The 17256-nt window shown below is 37.5% G+C and overlaps 1 protein-coding gene across 14 annotated transcripts in view; it reads right to left on the reverse strand.

Moving 5' to 3' along the window:
• PARD3 (par-3 family cell polarity regulator) overlaps positions 1-17256 on the reverse strand; it is a 425974-nt gene that overhangs the window by 239985 nt on the left and 168733 nt on the right. For 11 of the 14 annotated variants that reach the window (XM_065731485.1, XM_065731473.1, XM_065731476.1 and 8 more), the window contains one exon: positions 8886-9017. The exons of the other annotated variants lie outside the window; for them this stretch is intronic. In XM_065731485.1, the coding sequence (XP_065587557.1) occupies positions 8886-9017 (132 nt within the window). The remainder of the gene's footprint in view (positions 1-8885; positions 9018-17256) is intronic. 14 annotated transcript variants of the gene reach the window in all.

Consider the following 17256-nt stretch of genomic DNA (forward strand, 5'->3'; position numbering starts at 1 on the left):
AATTAAGTTAACTCAAGGCTTTAACTAAGGCCAGACTGACTCCTAATGCAGAGTTATATAAGTTCAGCTTGGCAGCAATATCAAGGAAATTCTCAGCCTTCAGTTTCCTTATGGTTTGTACGGAACAGAGGAAAAATACTGTATCTGAGATAGCTTCCCCATTCTGGGTGGTCTTTCTGATAGAACATGAAGAGGGACAACGTCAAAACACCAGAAAACAAAACAGAAAAGGGGTTTGAGGAGCTGGGGTTTTGAGATGGCCTCAAGCCATCTCAAAAGATGAATCAGTCTGATAGTACTACAAACTGCAAAGCAGGAATGCAGGAAGAAGAAAAATAAATAGGAAAACGAGAATACAAAATGGAAGCTTTTTCTTTCCATTAAAAAATAACAATATCATGTACTACCAGTACCACTGAAACAAAAAATACAGAATTTCTTCTTAAGCAGCAATGATACGTATAACCATTTACATATTTACACTTTGGTTAAAAGGCTGGAATGCAGACCGAGCATAATGTTAATTTTAAATTAAGAAGACCAAGGGCAAGAGAGAATCCTCTATAGGCACAATTAACAGAATTGCTTTAATACACTTAAAACTTTTAACCTTGTGGTCTTTGAAGCAAACAGTGGAACTGCATCTATTTCAGGTTTGCACAGAAGGGCCGCACAACCCCGAAAAGTTTTATAGCGCTGTAAACTAATGAAATAAATTATCTTAATTTGGTGAGATCTATTTTCATTAACTGTATTGCCCTCTGAGGGAATGAGGACAAATTTTAATTTTCCTAATGCATTCCACTCTTGTGTTCCCTTGGCAAAGCAGGAGCCCTGTGCCCAGCACTGCAGCACCGCCAGCGCCTCCAGCAGCTCCTCGTGCCGCCCACCGCAGCTCTTGAGGACAGCAACAAGCACATTGTGAACGCTGTGAGACTATTTCTATTATAAGCAACGAGTTTGGATAAAACAAAATGCATGTCTGCGCTAAAAGGAAACCATACTAGAAGATAAAAGTCCACCTTAACATAATGAAAGTATGGAAAAACAAGGTTTTAAAAGCAGAAGATCTCAAACATTCCTTGGATGAAATGCTCTTCTGTGCACAGCGGGAAACTTTCAGATGTCCTTAACTGACCTGCCATCACAGGCAGACAGCAGTCAAGAAAGCCTGAGATGGTACTGTGATGCAAAGTATTTCAGAAGGGATAGGAAAAATAACAGCAGTAATTCATTTAAAGCTTCTTACAGAATCTGCAGTAATTTAAGACTGTGACATACCATCCATGGCACTACAGCTTAGTTACCATTACTACTATAACAGCATGAGTACTTTGGTCCAAAAGGGTAGGAAAACAGCAGTGTGTGGTTACCAGCTACCCTAAAAGGTCAACACACTTCAGAAAGGCCCCAGTTGTGTTTAGATTTCAGCCCAGTTCATCTACACTCCTGTGTGTATGCACATGTCTATGTAAGATTGATCATTAATGATATACACCTAAATGTGCTGCAATTTTTTCCACTAACCATTAAAATCCATGAGTTTTTTATTGTTTTTGTTTTGTTTTGTTTCGTAAAATCAATTCATTTATATATGTGTGTGTATGTATATATATATATATATATATTTAATGGTGAAGTACTCTTGTCCACATACACAACTACATTCTGCCACTGCATTAATATCTACACAGCAGCACATAACCGAGCCCAGGCTGTAACCCCAAAACTGTCATACCTACTTAATACACAGTATGAAATGACAGATTATTTCTGAAGGAGAACAAGATAGATGCCAGCATGAAATACTGTTTATAAAAGCAGCACTACTACAGCTGTCCCCAAGCAATAAAGCTGTTTATTCCAACATCCTATCTCATATAAACTGAAATGCTCAGCACTGAAAAATAACTTCAAGGCTGTTCATAACTCCAAGACGAATAATAAACTCTTTTCCAAAATATACAATTAAGATAATGTCCATAAATGCCCATTTTGCATAATACGACTTCTAAATTCCATGTTAATATTTTCTAAAAAGCAGCACATACTGTAGTTTGAAAGTTGAAATTTTAACTCTTTGTATGGTGATGTGTTCAATGTGAAGATGGGCCTTTCTCTTTAATGCTTCTTTTCCTGTAGTTACACATACATTTAGAGAATATCAATATGTGCCTGAGTATACTCATGTCTAAGCTACATGAAGAATACAGAGATTTTTCTGAATCCAAAATACCTGACAATGTATCCCATCAGGAAAACAGTTAGATGGCTTTCAGATAGTGAAATAAATTTTAGATTTAGAAATCTGAAACTAAAGCCATTTAGGTTCAAAGCCAGACTTAAATCTAGAAAAAGTCTGCTATTCTGATTCTCCCTGGTGAAAAAATAAATAAATAAAATTTTTAAAGTTAAGAAGCAGAAATCATATATAGAGAAATACAGAATTTACATCGTCATCGTAAGAGCTTTTGTAGGTAGAGCTTCTTTTTGTAGGACCTGGGCACCCAAACGTCCACCTCAGCTGCTGGAAGTAGATCAGTGGAGTCCAGTCTGGAACCTTGCTGGCTGCCCTTACGCACACATTGACTTGAGGCACATCTCAACTCTGCTACTATGCAGCAGGGGGCTGGGAATATTTCCGCGGGTTCTCAAACTGTAAACAGCTGAATATAAGTTTCTCATTTTGGAGTTCACAATAGCATTTTTCTAATGTAATAATGATGATAATTATAATAATGATGATGATTATATTAATAATAATAGTAATAATCTAAAGGAAGAGAACATTGAAAAAGGCAACAGGTTAATAATTTATTTGTGGTCATATAAGGATTAGCAGTATGTAATATCATATTCTTCTGGGAAGTCAAGGCAATAACAAGTCATTTATTGATTTTGACCGTACTATATATAAAAAACATCCCAAAAGTTTGATTAGTCAAAACAGTTAAGTCATAATGTTTATGTTATGCTATGTTACATTATACTAATTACATCACATCATATTGTAGTGTATTATATATATCCTTCATACATATATATTATTGCACCTGTATTACACATGGCTACAAGGAGTCAAGGTGCTCTCTGGGAGCCAGATGGGGCATTTCACTGGTCCAGAGGCAGGTGCAGCTGCTGCCCTAGCTAACATGTAAGCACTCTTCTTATGCTTACAGTGTGGGAGCCAAGAAAGCACTTACAGCTTACATTTCAGCTGGGACTTTTAGCTCCTGAGCTGTCGTACGTAACATTGTGCAAATGTATGAAAATAAAGGGAGGGGGGGTTACTTATTTACCTATAGTAGCAGCGGCTAACAGAAAATAATCTTGAGCCAAATCAAGTTTTTCACCTCCTTGGTGATACACAAGAAAAAAAGAAACAATAACCATGACACCTGGGAAGTTAATTTTCTATCAGGTGTAAGCCAGAACTATCACATGGCCAGGAACCTACATGATGTAGTAAAAATGCTGACTTTGTACATGAATGTGCAACTGTGGAGACTAAATTCTTACATGGGCACCTCGAGGCCTGATCAGCTCTTTGGCTAACATACACCATATGTGAATCCTCTTATCATTTTTGGATACTAATTCTACCTGCCCATAGCTACAGCTATGGCATAATATTTAACTCAGTGTTGCATGCCAAGTACTGCCTTTCTTGTCCATGATTTATAACTCTGCTGCAGAGACACAACAAAGCAGACAAGAAAGCTAGGCTTTGCTCACCTCCTGCTGGCTGGACCTGGGCACCCAGGGAAGATCTCACTCCCTCCTCAAAAAGGAGACAGGCCCCTGTATTAGGCCTGGAGTTTCAAGCATATCTTTCTTTGTGACAGAAGTGCGTCCTATTGAATATGACAAGCATTACAACCATCCTTCTATTTTACACTTTATCTGTTGCTATCGTTCTATATTCATATATAGAATACTCTATATTCATGGTTATCATAACGACAAATTATAAAATTATGTACTTGACAGTCTCCTTGCTATCCTTCCTGTATCTTGGCATTGCACAGAATAACAGACAGCTGGGTAAGACTAAAATCTAACTAATCCTTTTACGAAATCTTAAATCAGCAGAATTCCTAACTACGGACGATATTTTTTCCTGAAGTTTCTGTCTCTGCATGCAAACAGTTTGAGGCAAAGAACAGACTCCGGCCCCACAAGCCTCTCCATCTTCTGTTCCTGAAGCACAGAAATTGCAGACCTTCATATTGAATAGTTACAGAAATAGTGGGGGGCGGGGGGGGAAGAAAAAAGAGAAGTAAAAAAACACCTGTCGGGCAAGGAGAAACACAAAAGAGGCACACGAGTGAAAATAGGTGATTATATGCATTAGCTATAATCCTATATAACATTCAGAACTAAAAAGAAAAAAGTAGGCTACTTTTCTGCCTTCTATCTGTGTATTAAAGCACAAAACAGAAGTAAGGCTTTTGTTAAATGAAAAATTTGACAACGTGGTTAAGATGCAGCATAAGAATCCAAAGAAATTTAATGATTCAAATGCACAGATCTACCTCTAGAGCACTGATTTTCTTTTTCAACAGATAGTTCTGAAATGCACTAATTTAAGCCATTTGAATGTTTTTTAGAGAGTCTATTCTATCACATTAAAAGCAAGTCTTATTTTGCTGAAAATAACAGCTGAAGGCAGGTACTCTGTAGTTGGAGTCATAAAACCATGTACTATTTGAATGACTGATTTCATTGTTGAGAAAGGAGCCTGAGAAACTCTGTAAGATCACTAGATGGATGTCAGAAACAACTTACTGAGACTGTTCTGCACAGCAAATTTCTGCTTAGGAGGATAGCAGTAGTAAACACATCCCATTTCAGGATACAATTTACTTGCTTTCATCTCTGGCTTTGGTTGCTACTTGGAAGCTATGGGGATTTGAGGCATCAGATCTGTTCTTCAGTAATAAGCATGAAATTTCACTTCATTTCCTGCCTTGTTCTCATTCACTACTGGAAAGAATTCATATATAAAGATACACATCAAATACAAATATATATATATATATTTACACACAGCTTTAATTGAACCAATCTCTTTATATTTGCAAATCTGATCAACTGCTTCCAAATGAAGCAGGGCAGCTGTAGAATTTCCCTTTCCTGCTGTTCTTGCTCCTTTTCCCAATGCTGAGACCAGCAGGGTGCTCTTAATCCTTCCACAAAACAGGCTTCTGCAGTAGAGCACAGAATATACTATTTCAGTTTAAGTTTTCTTGGTTGCTAACAGTTTCAACATTTGACTAATGAAACTAAAATGACCACCCGAGAGAAGCACTCTGTATACTTAAACTTCAAAAATTGGGGAAAAGTTCAACTCTTTCTTATGTTCCCTTTTCATGTCTCTCTATTATGAAACAGTATGACGGCAGATTTGATCAGGCCTTGAGCAAGTCTTTAGGTGAACTGAAGAAAAAATAGATTTCTCAAATAAAAGTGATATTATCATGTAGATGAATATATTTGGAAGGAAATAAGATATCTCAAGTCATTCCTCAAAGCGTGGTTGTTGTGGGAGAAAAGAAAGTACTGCGGAGGGAAAGGCAAAGAACCACAACAACTTTTTATTTTCCTAAAAGATCTGTGAATTAAATTAAACCTCACAAATGCTATTGCTAGTACTGGATGATCTACAAGACAGAATGAGTGACATTACTGAGCGAAGCAGTAAAAAAAAAACAACACGGGGCTTACCTTTCTAAAAGTCATTTTGAGGCAGTCTTTGGATATTTCATTTTATGGTAATAAGGTGATTCTTAGGTACAAACAATTTCACATAACTGACTTCATGGTCTTGAGGAATGTCAAAGCTTTCCTGGAACTACACTGATCAATTTGCCCATGGACAGGTGGAGGACGCTGGAACTAAACTGGGAACAAACCTCAGGCAGAAGTAGCTAACCAGCATACACAAACAGGACGTCCTAAAGGATGCAGGAGGCAGAATTAATCTTTTCCACTTCTTTGATGTATCACTCTAATTTAACAGAGCCCTAGTAAAGTACAATAGGTAGGAGCAAAAGCAATTACTTCAAAGAAATTTAATAGGCTCTGAGCATTCCTCCATTTAAGGCACTAAAACCTTCACAAATCTACAGAAGTATTTCTCTAACTACTAGAATATTTCTAATTCTGTGCTTTGATTAGTCCCTGCTACAGCAGCCTATAATGATTTCCTAGAAAGGAGGTGTCTTGCAGTTCCATCTGCAGAACAGGCTGCGATGTTGCAAGATTATCATTTGCTCTATGGTTCTGCTTATTGGAAATGAGGCGTTGCCCACATAAAAATAACTTTGCACATCACACCCTCCCTCTTCAAAGTGCAATTCCAGTAAATGTTCATGTACGGTAAAAGCTGACAATGATCATCCTGAAGATCTTTTTCTTTCTTGTTATATTCAAAAGGAGAAGGTGTGGAAAATTCAAGAGAAGCAATTCAACCCAAGCCCAGAAAGCCTTCCCTAACAACAAGCCTCTGGAGCTTGTGAGACAAATGCAATGCTTGCTGTCTAGGCTGCAGAGCCACAGTTAGACAAGGACTGTCACCACTCTTGGAATCTGTCAGTCCTGCACTACTGGCTTCCTGGCACAGCCCAACACCTCTGGCCAGACATGGTGTCTGCTACTTCTTCTTATGCACGTGCTGGTGCAGAGCACCCTGGTCACCCCCACAGCTGTGCTGAACACAGAGGAATCGAGCTGGAAGTCACTAAATGAACTGCCTTTGCCAGGTCAGCAAACTACACTGCAGCCTCCTTGTTTGAGTCTCTCCTTTATGCATCTGCTGTCAGATTATCCATATCCACTGACAGTACTTCTATGGTGTTGAATACAGAGCTTTGGCAAAGAGGATAAGGCAAATGATGTTGTAAGAAAAGTGTTATGCACAACCTAAATACAGAATGCTCATAAATTGAAAAATATTTTTCATTGAGTAATATGCTTTGAAGCCAGGGCCAGTAAGAAAGATCTGGCCTTTTGTCCCAAGCAGAGTCACCTCATCTATTTGTAGTTTCCACCACAGGCACTGGATACACACACAACTTATTACTCGTCTTTTAAATTTAAAAGAACAAGAACATTGTGTTCTGAAATTTCTGGTTCAGTTATTAGCAGGCTTTCCAGAAAAAAATTCACTTTCTGCTAAATTAATCAAAAGGCAAACACAAGTGAAAATCCTAACCAGTGGAAACACAAAACAAAACAAAGGAAACCCACAGAGGCCACTGGAAAAAATACCAGAGCTCAAATCCCAAAACCAATTCTCTCTGCAATTCCTCCACCCTCTGCTAGGTCTTTCCCTCTCTCTCTGCAGAGGTGTGCTTCGTGCCATCCTCACCTCCGGTTCATATCCTGTTAAACAGTTTTCAGTCTAATTAATTATGCCTCTGGCATGAAATGGTGAAGGTATCCTAGTCTTCCGGGTATAGGCAAATTCGAAAGAATTAATCCTCTTTCTTTCAAAAAACAACATAAGCCAAAAGCCCAAAAGCAAAAAACTTGCTGAAAAGAAATATAAAACTTGCAAATTCAGACTTCAACCAGTTAGCCAGCATAACATATACACTTTCAGACTACTGCTATTTACCTACTTTGTGAATAAATTGAACTAGGTAAGCCGTTCCAAGACCAAAACCAGCAGAAAACGTAATGCTTCTTTGAACATGGATTCCCATGTATTAAAATATTCATGTATCCAACATTCTACAGGAAGATCACTATTACGATTCCTAATCCAACCTTTTTTTTTTTTTGCTGTGACAAAACGTTTACTAACTGCCACAGCAAAAATCTAATGATGCTTGAAGAGTGCCTCAGAAAGATCAAACAGCACCAGCCCAGAGACACCTCCAGCTCAGGGCACTGACCTTACCCTCTCAGCACAGAGGCAGCAGCTGAACTCACCCACACTATTTGTTTTCATGCAGAGGGGAAAACAGAAACAAATTGCCACCATGGGTCCTGCCACGGAATGTGCAGGGGAGAAAAAACAAGGACTACGGACAGAGTTCCTTCAGTAGAAAGTAAATTCAGTTTCCACATCCTACTGCTATAAAATGCAAACCTTATATATTTATGCCCAAGGCAAAATCTCAACAGTTTATAAGAAAGAAATATAAGGAAATAAACCTTATATGTACTGTTCTTTATATGGATTTGTTGTTATACCTCCATTCTACATGATAAAGATACATTTGCATTGCACATTTCACACATCTTGAAAAATTTCAGACAACTACAAAATGTGAAGTGACTGCTATGTATTATTAATTACAGTTCTTCGACCTTCTAGGACTATCAGCTTATCAATAAAGAAAAATAAAGTTGAAATTACTTCCTGTCTGAAAAAAGACCAAAATCAAGAGCGACACAAACGTACACTAAATAAATAAGATAGCAGTTTCTTCTAATTTATAATCAATTTATGTTACAAGGTAATGAATAACAGAATATTTAAAAGTACAGTGTCAAAACTGATCTACAGTTGGCTTCTTTGTAGTAATATTAACTTTCATCAGCAAAACATTTACCAAATTATACTCTGTAAGTAAATTAACTCTGCTGGTGGTGGATGTGAAGAATGGCAGTGCTCCAGCTCCATATATTGTACAAATGGGTGTATGACTCAAAAATGAAATAATTTGCAGCTATTTTCAATCTTAACACAGTATTCTGGAAGCAGACACAATTCCATACAAATTTAGTCAGTACACTTCCGGTGCTTGAATCTCACTTAAAGAGCCAATATAACATAAGAATATACTTCTTTTTTTATATTTTTTTTTGTAATATTTTGTAGTAGCAGAAAGATTAGACTGATAAAGTAATATATATATATACATATATATTACCTGTTCTTGCCTCTCCAGCCACTTGTCCACCATGGGATGACTGGCACTTAACGATGAACGAGCATTGTCTCTCTGAAACTGGTTAGACCAGCTACTAGTATCTCGTGGTAGGCTTCTGTAGTTTTCATCTTTCTATTTTAAAAGAAACAAAAATTGTCTTATAAAAAAAACAACCAGTCCTTGCACATTATCAATGCAGCTGGTTATTAAAAGCATACAAAGAGAATAAGGACAAAGGAGAAAGCAGGCCTGGCTGGTCTCAAGGACCAGACATATAGATTTGACTGCTTAGTGTGTGCATAAAGGTATTCCATGTCAAGAGCTCCCTTTCCTCAGCACCAGAGAAGTCCAAACACGTTCTTCCGTAGGTTTGTCACACCTGCACTTTTTTCTGTTTCAGTACTGCCCTTTTCCAACTTGAAACCACTACTGCCCAGACTTCCCAAGTACATACTCCATCAGGCTTTCAGAGTACCCAGCTCCTTAAAAAATTAAAACATAACAAACAACATTTCCTCTAGAAACCTGTAAGTCCAATATTGGATTTCCCCAAGTCTTGGAATGCAGTAACTTTTACAGTTAAATGCATCTCCTTATACCTGGTTTGCTCTTTTTTCACTGGAATAGCATGGTAAGGAGTTCAAAATTCGAATTTCTCATCCCACATCATAAGGAAAGATTATAACTGGTAATATACTTCTTTCCCCTTAACTTCTCAATATGAGGTGTTTTTGTGCAACACAGTAAGTAAAGAACTCACACTTGGAACTTGTTATCAAGCTTGCTTTTCTCATTTTAGAGGGGTTTTTCCCTGTTTCTGTTTGCTTGGATTGCCAGGAGTAAACAAATATAGTAATAAGTGTTTTCAATGGTCGAGCTACAGTTTGAATTTTCTTTCCCACAAGTATTCCTCAGCCTCCAATGGTACGTAGTCCTTACACAGACTGACCACTAAACGCCAATAAAATCACAAGAGGTAGAGCCTTCGTGTTAGAAGTTACCCTTAGCCCAAAGTCAATGGAAAAACTGATCATTTATACAAGTTAGTTCCCCTCAACTGAAAGCATTTATGGAATGGAAATTCTCCTTAGCTTTGCAAAAGCAGAATGAAAAAAGCAGTGAATATACTATAAGGATAAGCAGAGTATTTTTTCCAGTCAATATTTATCTATCATAATTCCAAATCAGCCACTTTAGGAGTATCTATTTCTTATGCAATTCTGAACAAATAAGTTATAGTCCCATGTAAATACATGTGGTATTACTGTCTTCATGAATCTTGAAAATCTCTCCAAGAAAAAATAAATAAAATAACAAAACAAAACCAAAAAAACAGTGTAGATTGGTAGTTAAATACTTTTTTTATTTTTTTTATTTATTCCTTTTTTAAAACCAAAATTTCATTCCATCAGCATTAAGTATTTCCTTCCTCGATTATGGATATCAATATTTATTTTGCCTAGCACAGTAATGGTCTGATACTTGAAAACAGACAGTAGCATCAATTCCCTACAATTGTGTGTTACAATTTGATTTCTTGTAAAGGTAAGACATATTTTGCTAGGAAATTGAACTCTCAGTATAACTGTGATAAATAGAGATTTCAAAAGCTTCCTTGACAAGAGCAGGTTTCTTTCACACTTATCAAACCTAAGCTTTCCTAATCGATGACAAGATTTCTTTTAATGAAAGAGATTTTGAAGTAAAAAAGAAAGATTCAATTTTAAGACATAAGCCTGAATTCAACCAGCATAAGATACTGTAAATATACACCTGCACAAGTAACTAGCTTAACAAATCCCCATCATAAATTAACTTCATTTCCCACAAAAGAGTAAAAACTTCACATCTTTTAACTACTAAAAATATTCCACTTTTCCAGTGTGACTAACTTCACAGCCAACTAACTGAGCCTCTTGCTTAGGAGAGGGACAGTGGAAGGCAGCCACTGCTTTGTGCAACTGTCCCTCTGCGGAGCCAGAAAGGACGGGAAGCAGCATGAAGAAACTGATTTTTTGCCTAATGCTGCTTGTATTCCAGTCTCCTCCTTTGGTCACAGAGATGGCACAGTTCCTATAAGCCAAAACAACAATTTCTCTTGCTGAAAGTTCTGAAAAAGTATAACAACAACATCTGGAGAAAGAAAGAAAGAAAGATCATTTTATGCACAAAAACTCTCCATTCAGTTGGTGCATGAGTTACCGTTACATGACAGTAACTTGTTATCAGACAGAATATCGCCCCATCTGAATGAACAGAAATTTCTGCCTCCTACATAATGAGAAGTCTCTTTGTATGTTATAGATAATTCCATTTTTTTATTGATTCGTGTTTACAATTTTCAGTACAAACATTTAAGGCAGACTTCTTTTATCCATGCTACACAAAGATCTCCCTCCATGCAGCATCCACCAGCCACGTACAGTGGAAATTTTTTGCAAAAGCAAGAGAGAAGGAAAAAAAGATAAATACTCATCCAGAGGTGTGTTCAGAGAACTGCCCCTCAGACATTCAAACGCTAAGAGGCTCTGATCTGAGTTATGCAGGAAAGCAGCACTGCTTACAGTTTATATTGGAACCTCCTGCTGTGGAATGTCTTAAATGCTGCAGCACACAGCCCAGGTAAAACTATGTATGCTAAGAGTATGTTAAATTAGGCTTCTGTTTGGTGCAAAAGACACTGTCAGAAATTCTGCAACAAGTTCATGCCTAGTAATGTCCATACTGGCCAGAATATAATCTCCCATTTACCAAAATATTTTTGCTGTAGTCCACCTTCATAGAAGGTTGCCTTTCTCCTGCTGAGATGCACACCAGTTCTTTTTACACGGGAGGCATCCAAAGTTACTCGTCAACTTTTTTGATGGCAGAAACAAAAGCTGGAATGGGCAGAGATGCAGTCCCCACGCTTTTGCAGCTCAGCTTGAAATATCACTGCTATCAGCACATAATATAAAACTCCTTCAGGGCTGGAATAATATGCAGTTTTTCTGGTGTTAACTGAACAGCAAAACATTAGAAAAACAACCTGCCACAGGTACACAACACTTCTTTGTTGCTGAACCAGCTGCAAAGCTGTTTGCCATCTAAAGCAAACAAACAAACATACATGTTGGAAAATATGCAAACAAATAACCCAGACCATTTTTCTTCCATTCAGCATGATTCTGCATTAGCATGCCTGCTCCAAACACTCAACTGGAAAGGCGTGTGCTGCTTTTAACTTCAGTACCATTAAGAGAAGGTTTTAGTGCAGAAGCCATCAGGGTCACATAGGGAATTCTCACTTCTGGAGCTGCAGCTGGAAGCCCTCCTGAGACTGGTACTGACACGCATCATCAGTTACAATTAAATGCAGTAATTTTAAAAAAAGGTTCTTTCTCAAACATCTTTGGGGACCGTGCTCAATGGCAAGTTTATGATATTTGAAATGAAAATTGATCAATATAACTTTAAAACTGTCAAATCACCATATTGCCACTGTACTTAGTAGTAGCATTGTGCAGCTATTTTAATGAGGATACAGAATCCAGCTCCTTAAGATTTAGCTCAGTGTACTGTCCCTGCAGGGCTTTGCTGGAGGCTTGGGTGAAAGGGACAAAAGTGAAGTGCTTTTGCTGTGCTTTTAATTTCAGATGATTTGCAATATTTAACAAGCTTCTCATCAAAGGCTTTGTAGCTTGTGGATAAAATGATGCATTAGTATGATCCATGTACTTTAATTACTGGCTGTCAGTGCATAAACTCATTAGTGATTGTAACCTGCACTTGTACTGCTAAAGACTCCCAGCATGACAAACCCAACCAGAATGTCCTTCTCACCACACAGTGATACATCCATGCCCACTGTCTCATTTGCCACTATACTAATTTCCAAACTGTGAAGGAGTAGGGTATTTTTCATATGTCTCATGCAAAGTGTAATGAGTTTTTGGTATTTTATTTCTATACGGAGATACAACAGGAAGTAAACAGATGGAAGATCTCTTCATGGCAGTTCTCTGGAAGGACATCCCACGGTATCAACCAAGTTTCCCCTTTAGCTATTTCTCCAGCAAGTTATTCACCTCTTGTTCAGGAGCTTCACTATAAAAAACGATTTGAGGCTCTGAACATGTTTAATCTTTTTTTTCATGTATACAGAATATTTTGGAAAAGGGGTTTTGTTTGTTTGCTTTCAATACCTTGTGACAGTCTCAGACCGATACCTCCATGCTGAGGAGAGATGAGACCTTATTTAATCCTTTGAGATTACTATTTCATTTGACCAGCTCTGGGCAAGTAACTGTCTATAAAAATGTGGCTCCATCACTATAAAAGCTGCTCTTCTTTCTTTTTATGCTCCACTGTGTCCATGCTAGACACTGGCCAGTTTGATGTCACACTTGGACAGGATTCTAAAAGCAGCAATTAACAAAGCATTGACATAATTAATGTAAATACAGATCTGTCTGATACAAATCTCTGTTTACTAACGCAGTAGTATATATTTACACTCATTTTTGCACACCCTCTGAAGTTTCAGTAAACAGAGTCCTGTTTATTTTGTTGTGTTGAGTTTTTGCTACTTTATGGACTTAAATGAATAAATAAGACCAACTGGACTCTCATTTCTCTATATAAATAAATACATAAATGAGCCATATAAATTATGACTCTTTTATATAAAAATAATTATATACATGGATAATTAATAAACCCAGTAATGTGATATACATATAGAAATTCACTAAAAAACCCTTATACAGAGGTCAGATTTGGATCCAATCTTGCTATTCATCAGCAGCTTTTTATCAACAAATTATAACAGCTTTCATGTCTTCCTCAAAATGAACTGTACCAGTCAATATGTGACTCATTCCTTACAAACATCCATATATCTTAAGCAGCTGGCACTACTGCTTTTTCGATCTACCTTTTCCTCTCAGAAAAATCAGTCCATCATTCTACATTTCAGTTTCAAAACCTGCTTTGTTTTTTAGTGTACTGAAGAACACAACCTCAGAAGCTACAATAATCTGGATACAGCTCAGCCATCAAGTGCATGCGACAGACTGAGTCATCCACTATCAGGAATCTCTAATCTTAGGCCATTTCCCAAGGAGTAAAGAGAGGACTCCTGTATTAATGAAATACTTCAGCTTTACGCCAATTCTTGGCTCTGACCTGCAACATGGGTCATTTCCAGGCAACTGGTAAAAACTGTCTTAGGATACAGGAGATAAGTATCTATTATTCTAACAAACAACATGGCCATTTGCATTCCTTATTTATAATGGAAATAGATGTAAAGAATGACAACTCTACAGTCATTTTGATGACTTTAGAGATCTAAAAAGTTTTATCATCAGAAATGACCCCTCCGGTAGTTCCACAAATCAAATTAACTTATTATGCATTAACAATAGCTCATTAGATACTCATGAGGAGAAAGACAATTTAAAAGCCAATGTTACGTATAAGTTCTATCACTTTATGCGCAGAAATTTCCAAAGTCACACAATTCCAATTCATACGTTCTATTCTGTCCTTTGACTGACAAGGAAAGACTGACCTGAAAAATAGCATTGGCCGCAAAGAAAGGACAGCTTCCTGCACATCTGATACTGTATGTAGCTATTCAGTGCCAAAGAGCTAAGTTAAGAATAAATAAAACACTGTGACACTGTATATCCAAATCATTCTGTTGATCTCTCCTGTTTACTAAGGAAAATAAAAAATGTGACTATCTTTGCAGGTATACATGCAAAACCAAAACTTATTGGGCAGGATACTTTGTTTTTTTCTCAGACCGAGACAGGAAAAAAAAAGCTTCTTAATCATTTCACTCTTAACTTATTCTCACAATAAAACATAACAAAGCATAATGCTAAACAACCAAAATAGCACATGGTAGTTGGTATTTTGTAACTGCAATTCTGAAACTTGCTTTTCCTTCTGCAATCTCCTTGAAACAGCACTAAAAAGGCACTGGTTTTCGTAGCATCATTTTTAAGAAAAATACATGAATCAGTGAGCTTAAAATGCCATGAAGCTACAGTTCTACTTCCTGTACACATTATACTTTGAAAACAGTTCCCTCTTCTCACTACTTTATTTTTTTCTTCACAAAAATGAAACATTCACTCCATAGAACATCTCCTAGAAAGTGTACTTAAGTGTGTACATATATATATATATACATATAGGCAGATATCTCAAAGGTCTTTGTGACTTCTCTTAAAACTAGTAAAATAATGTCCAAAATAAAATTGAAAAATAGTTGAAGATTTATGGTTTGTTTGGGTTTTTTTTGTTTTTTGTTTTTTGGGGTTTTTTTTTTTTTTTTTGTATGTGCTTTATGTTTTCTTGGATTTAGTGAAAATAGCATTTGTAATGTTGTTTGTTTATCTTTACTGTTAACATCTCTTGATTTAATTCCTTGGGAGAGCCAAGTTAATAAATTCCAGACACAGAAAAAAAGCTGTAAGGCCTCTTATTTTATAATGTTGGCCCACGACAGCAGAGGTGGACGTTGGCAGTATGGTAATATAGGTGGAAATTTCCCCACAGTACATTTTTCCATGTGACGGAGGACAGCAGAGGGGCAGTCTGATAATGACATCAGCCATGGAAGTGCAGATGACGCAAATCTGATCTTGCCAGCACTATTCTGATAAGTGTAGGTAAATGCTTTAAGGCAGCCATAGCTCTAAAATGAAAATTTAAAAGCTTCATCTGGTTGTTTTTATGTTTAGAAAATTGCATCTGCAGGCCAACAACAAAAATGGAGTAAAGGGGATGAAGTAACCATGCTAGTTTCTCAAGCTAAGAAAACTCAGTGTTTCCATCTTCCTTGCTTTAACAGGTGAGCAGAGAAGGGCAGTGACTTCTGACCGACCACATGTGGAAGTGCCCAGGTGGCAGCAAGACCAGGCCCGCTGGCTGCCGCAAGGCCCAGAGGCAATGGCTGTACCCTCTCCACACCTCACAACCATTGCTCTCACCCCTATCAGCCCTTATTAAAACCACCACTGTTTTCCCTATTTAGCAATATAAAGAGGGAGGTCAGCAGAGCTCCCAGGAAAACGCTCAGCTTTGAGGGATCAGTTGACTCATCAATCTTGTAAATTCATTTCAGACCTTGGCCAGACTCCTTCCTGAGGACTTAGCTGGGGCAGGACAAGCAGCATCCGTTGCAGACTGAAATTCAGTCCTAAGGGAACTAAGCCCAATAGGTGAGTAGGCATTCCTGGTTTTAACTCCCACCCAGTGAAGTTCACCATCTCCTCCTCAATCATGATATCCTTCTGTACACACTGGTTCCATGGATGGTTTGACATTCCAGTCTAAGACTACTTTTCTTGCGTGACTGATATCCATTGCATGATGACTTAAATTAATTTAAAAACACAAGAAACGCAGCAAAAAAAAAGGCTGAAATAATCATTGCTGACATTGCTCAGACTCACATCAGGACACCACAGGAAAGTCCAACGTGCTGTGTGGTTTGTACTTCAAATTTGACTGACTACCTACCTGTTCAGACAAAATTTGGACTTGCTTTGCATCAACAGACAACCTTGGTAATATGAAAACAAGGAAGACAGAGAAATTTATGAATATGCATCTGCAGAAACTCTTTGTGTATATTGCAAATGCAGTGTACATACACAGCTCTGGGTTATAGCTAAATAGATGAAAACTGGCCAAAACCAAGAGTGAAAAGCTACATGCATCTCTAATCTATAAAATTTAAAAATAAAATTACTAAACTTGAACTTTCAAGCTCTTTTTTTCTTTTTTCTTTTTCTTTTCTTAAATTATTCAATCTTTTATCAAGCTACTGTTTCAGGCCCATGGGGTTTTTTTTACCCTCAAGCCCAAAGAGAGCTGCAGTAACATAAAAAATTAAAAGAAACAGAGATGAACATTTAAACATGGGAATCTACAAGTACATGTACACTTAGATGAATGGCGGAGTTTGAAAAGTCAGCCATTCATTACAACTTAATTTTTTCTGTATTTTGAGGCCCATGCCTCCAGTATAGCTTTCATCACCTCTCTGAAAAATGCTGTACACCACCGTTACTGAAGTGAAAATATAAACATCCTGTGCATGCTCCAACACTTCTCCATCACTATGAAGATGCACGATCACTCAGACCCTCCTTAGCATTCATAGCTCATGATACAGCACTATGTTCTCACCTGCTCACCAGACATTGCACACCCAAGCCCATAACGAAAAGAGACAGGGTAGCAAAGCACTGGAAGAAATGACTTATTCTTCCCACTTTACTGACGAAGAATAGTGATTGAGAGTGATTAACACACTAGCTCAGCCTCAGAACAGAATGCAAAAAACCCATAAGCTCTCAGATCTCTCTAA

Source organism: Cyrtonyx montezumae, unplaced genomic scaffold (assembly GCF_038088225.1).
Source record: "Cyrtonyx montezumae isolate F1298 unplaced genomic scaffold, pur_monq_1.0 scaffold_14, whole genome shotgun sequence".
Classification (NCBI taxonomy): Eukaryota; Metazoa; Chordata; class Aves; order Galliformes; family Odontophoridae; genus Cyrtonyx; species Cyrtonyx montezumae.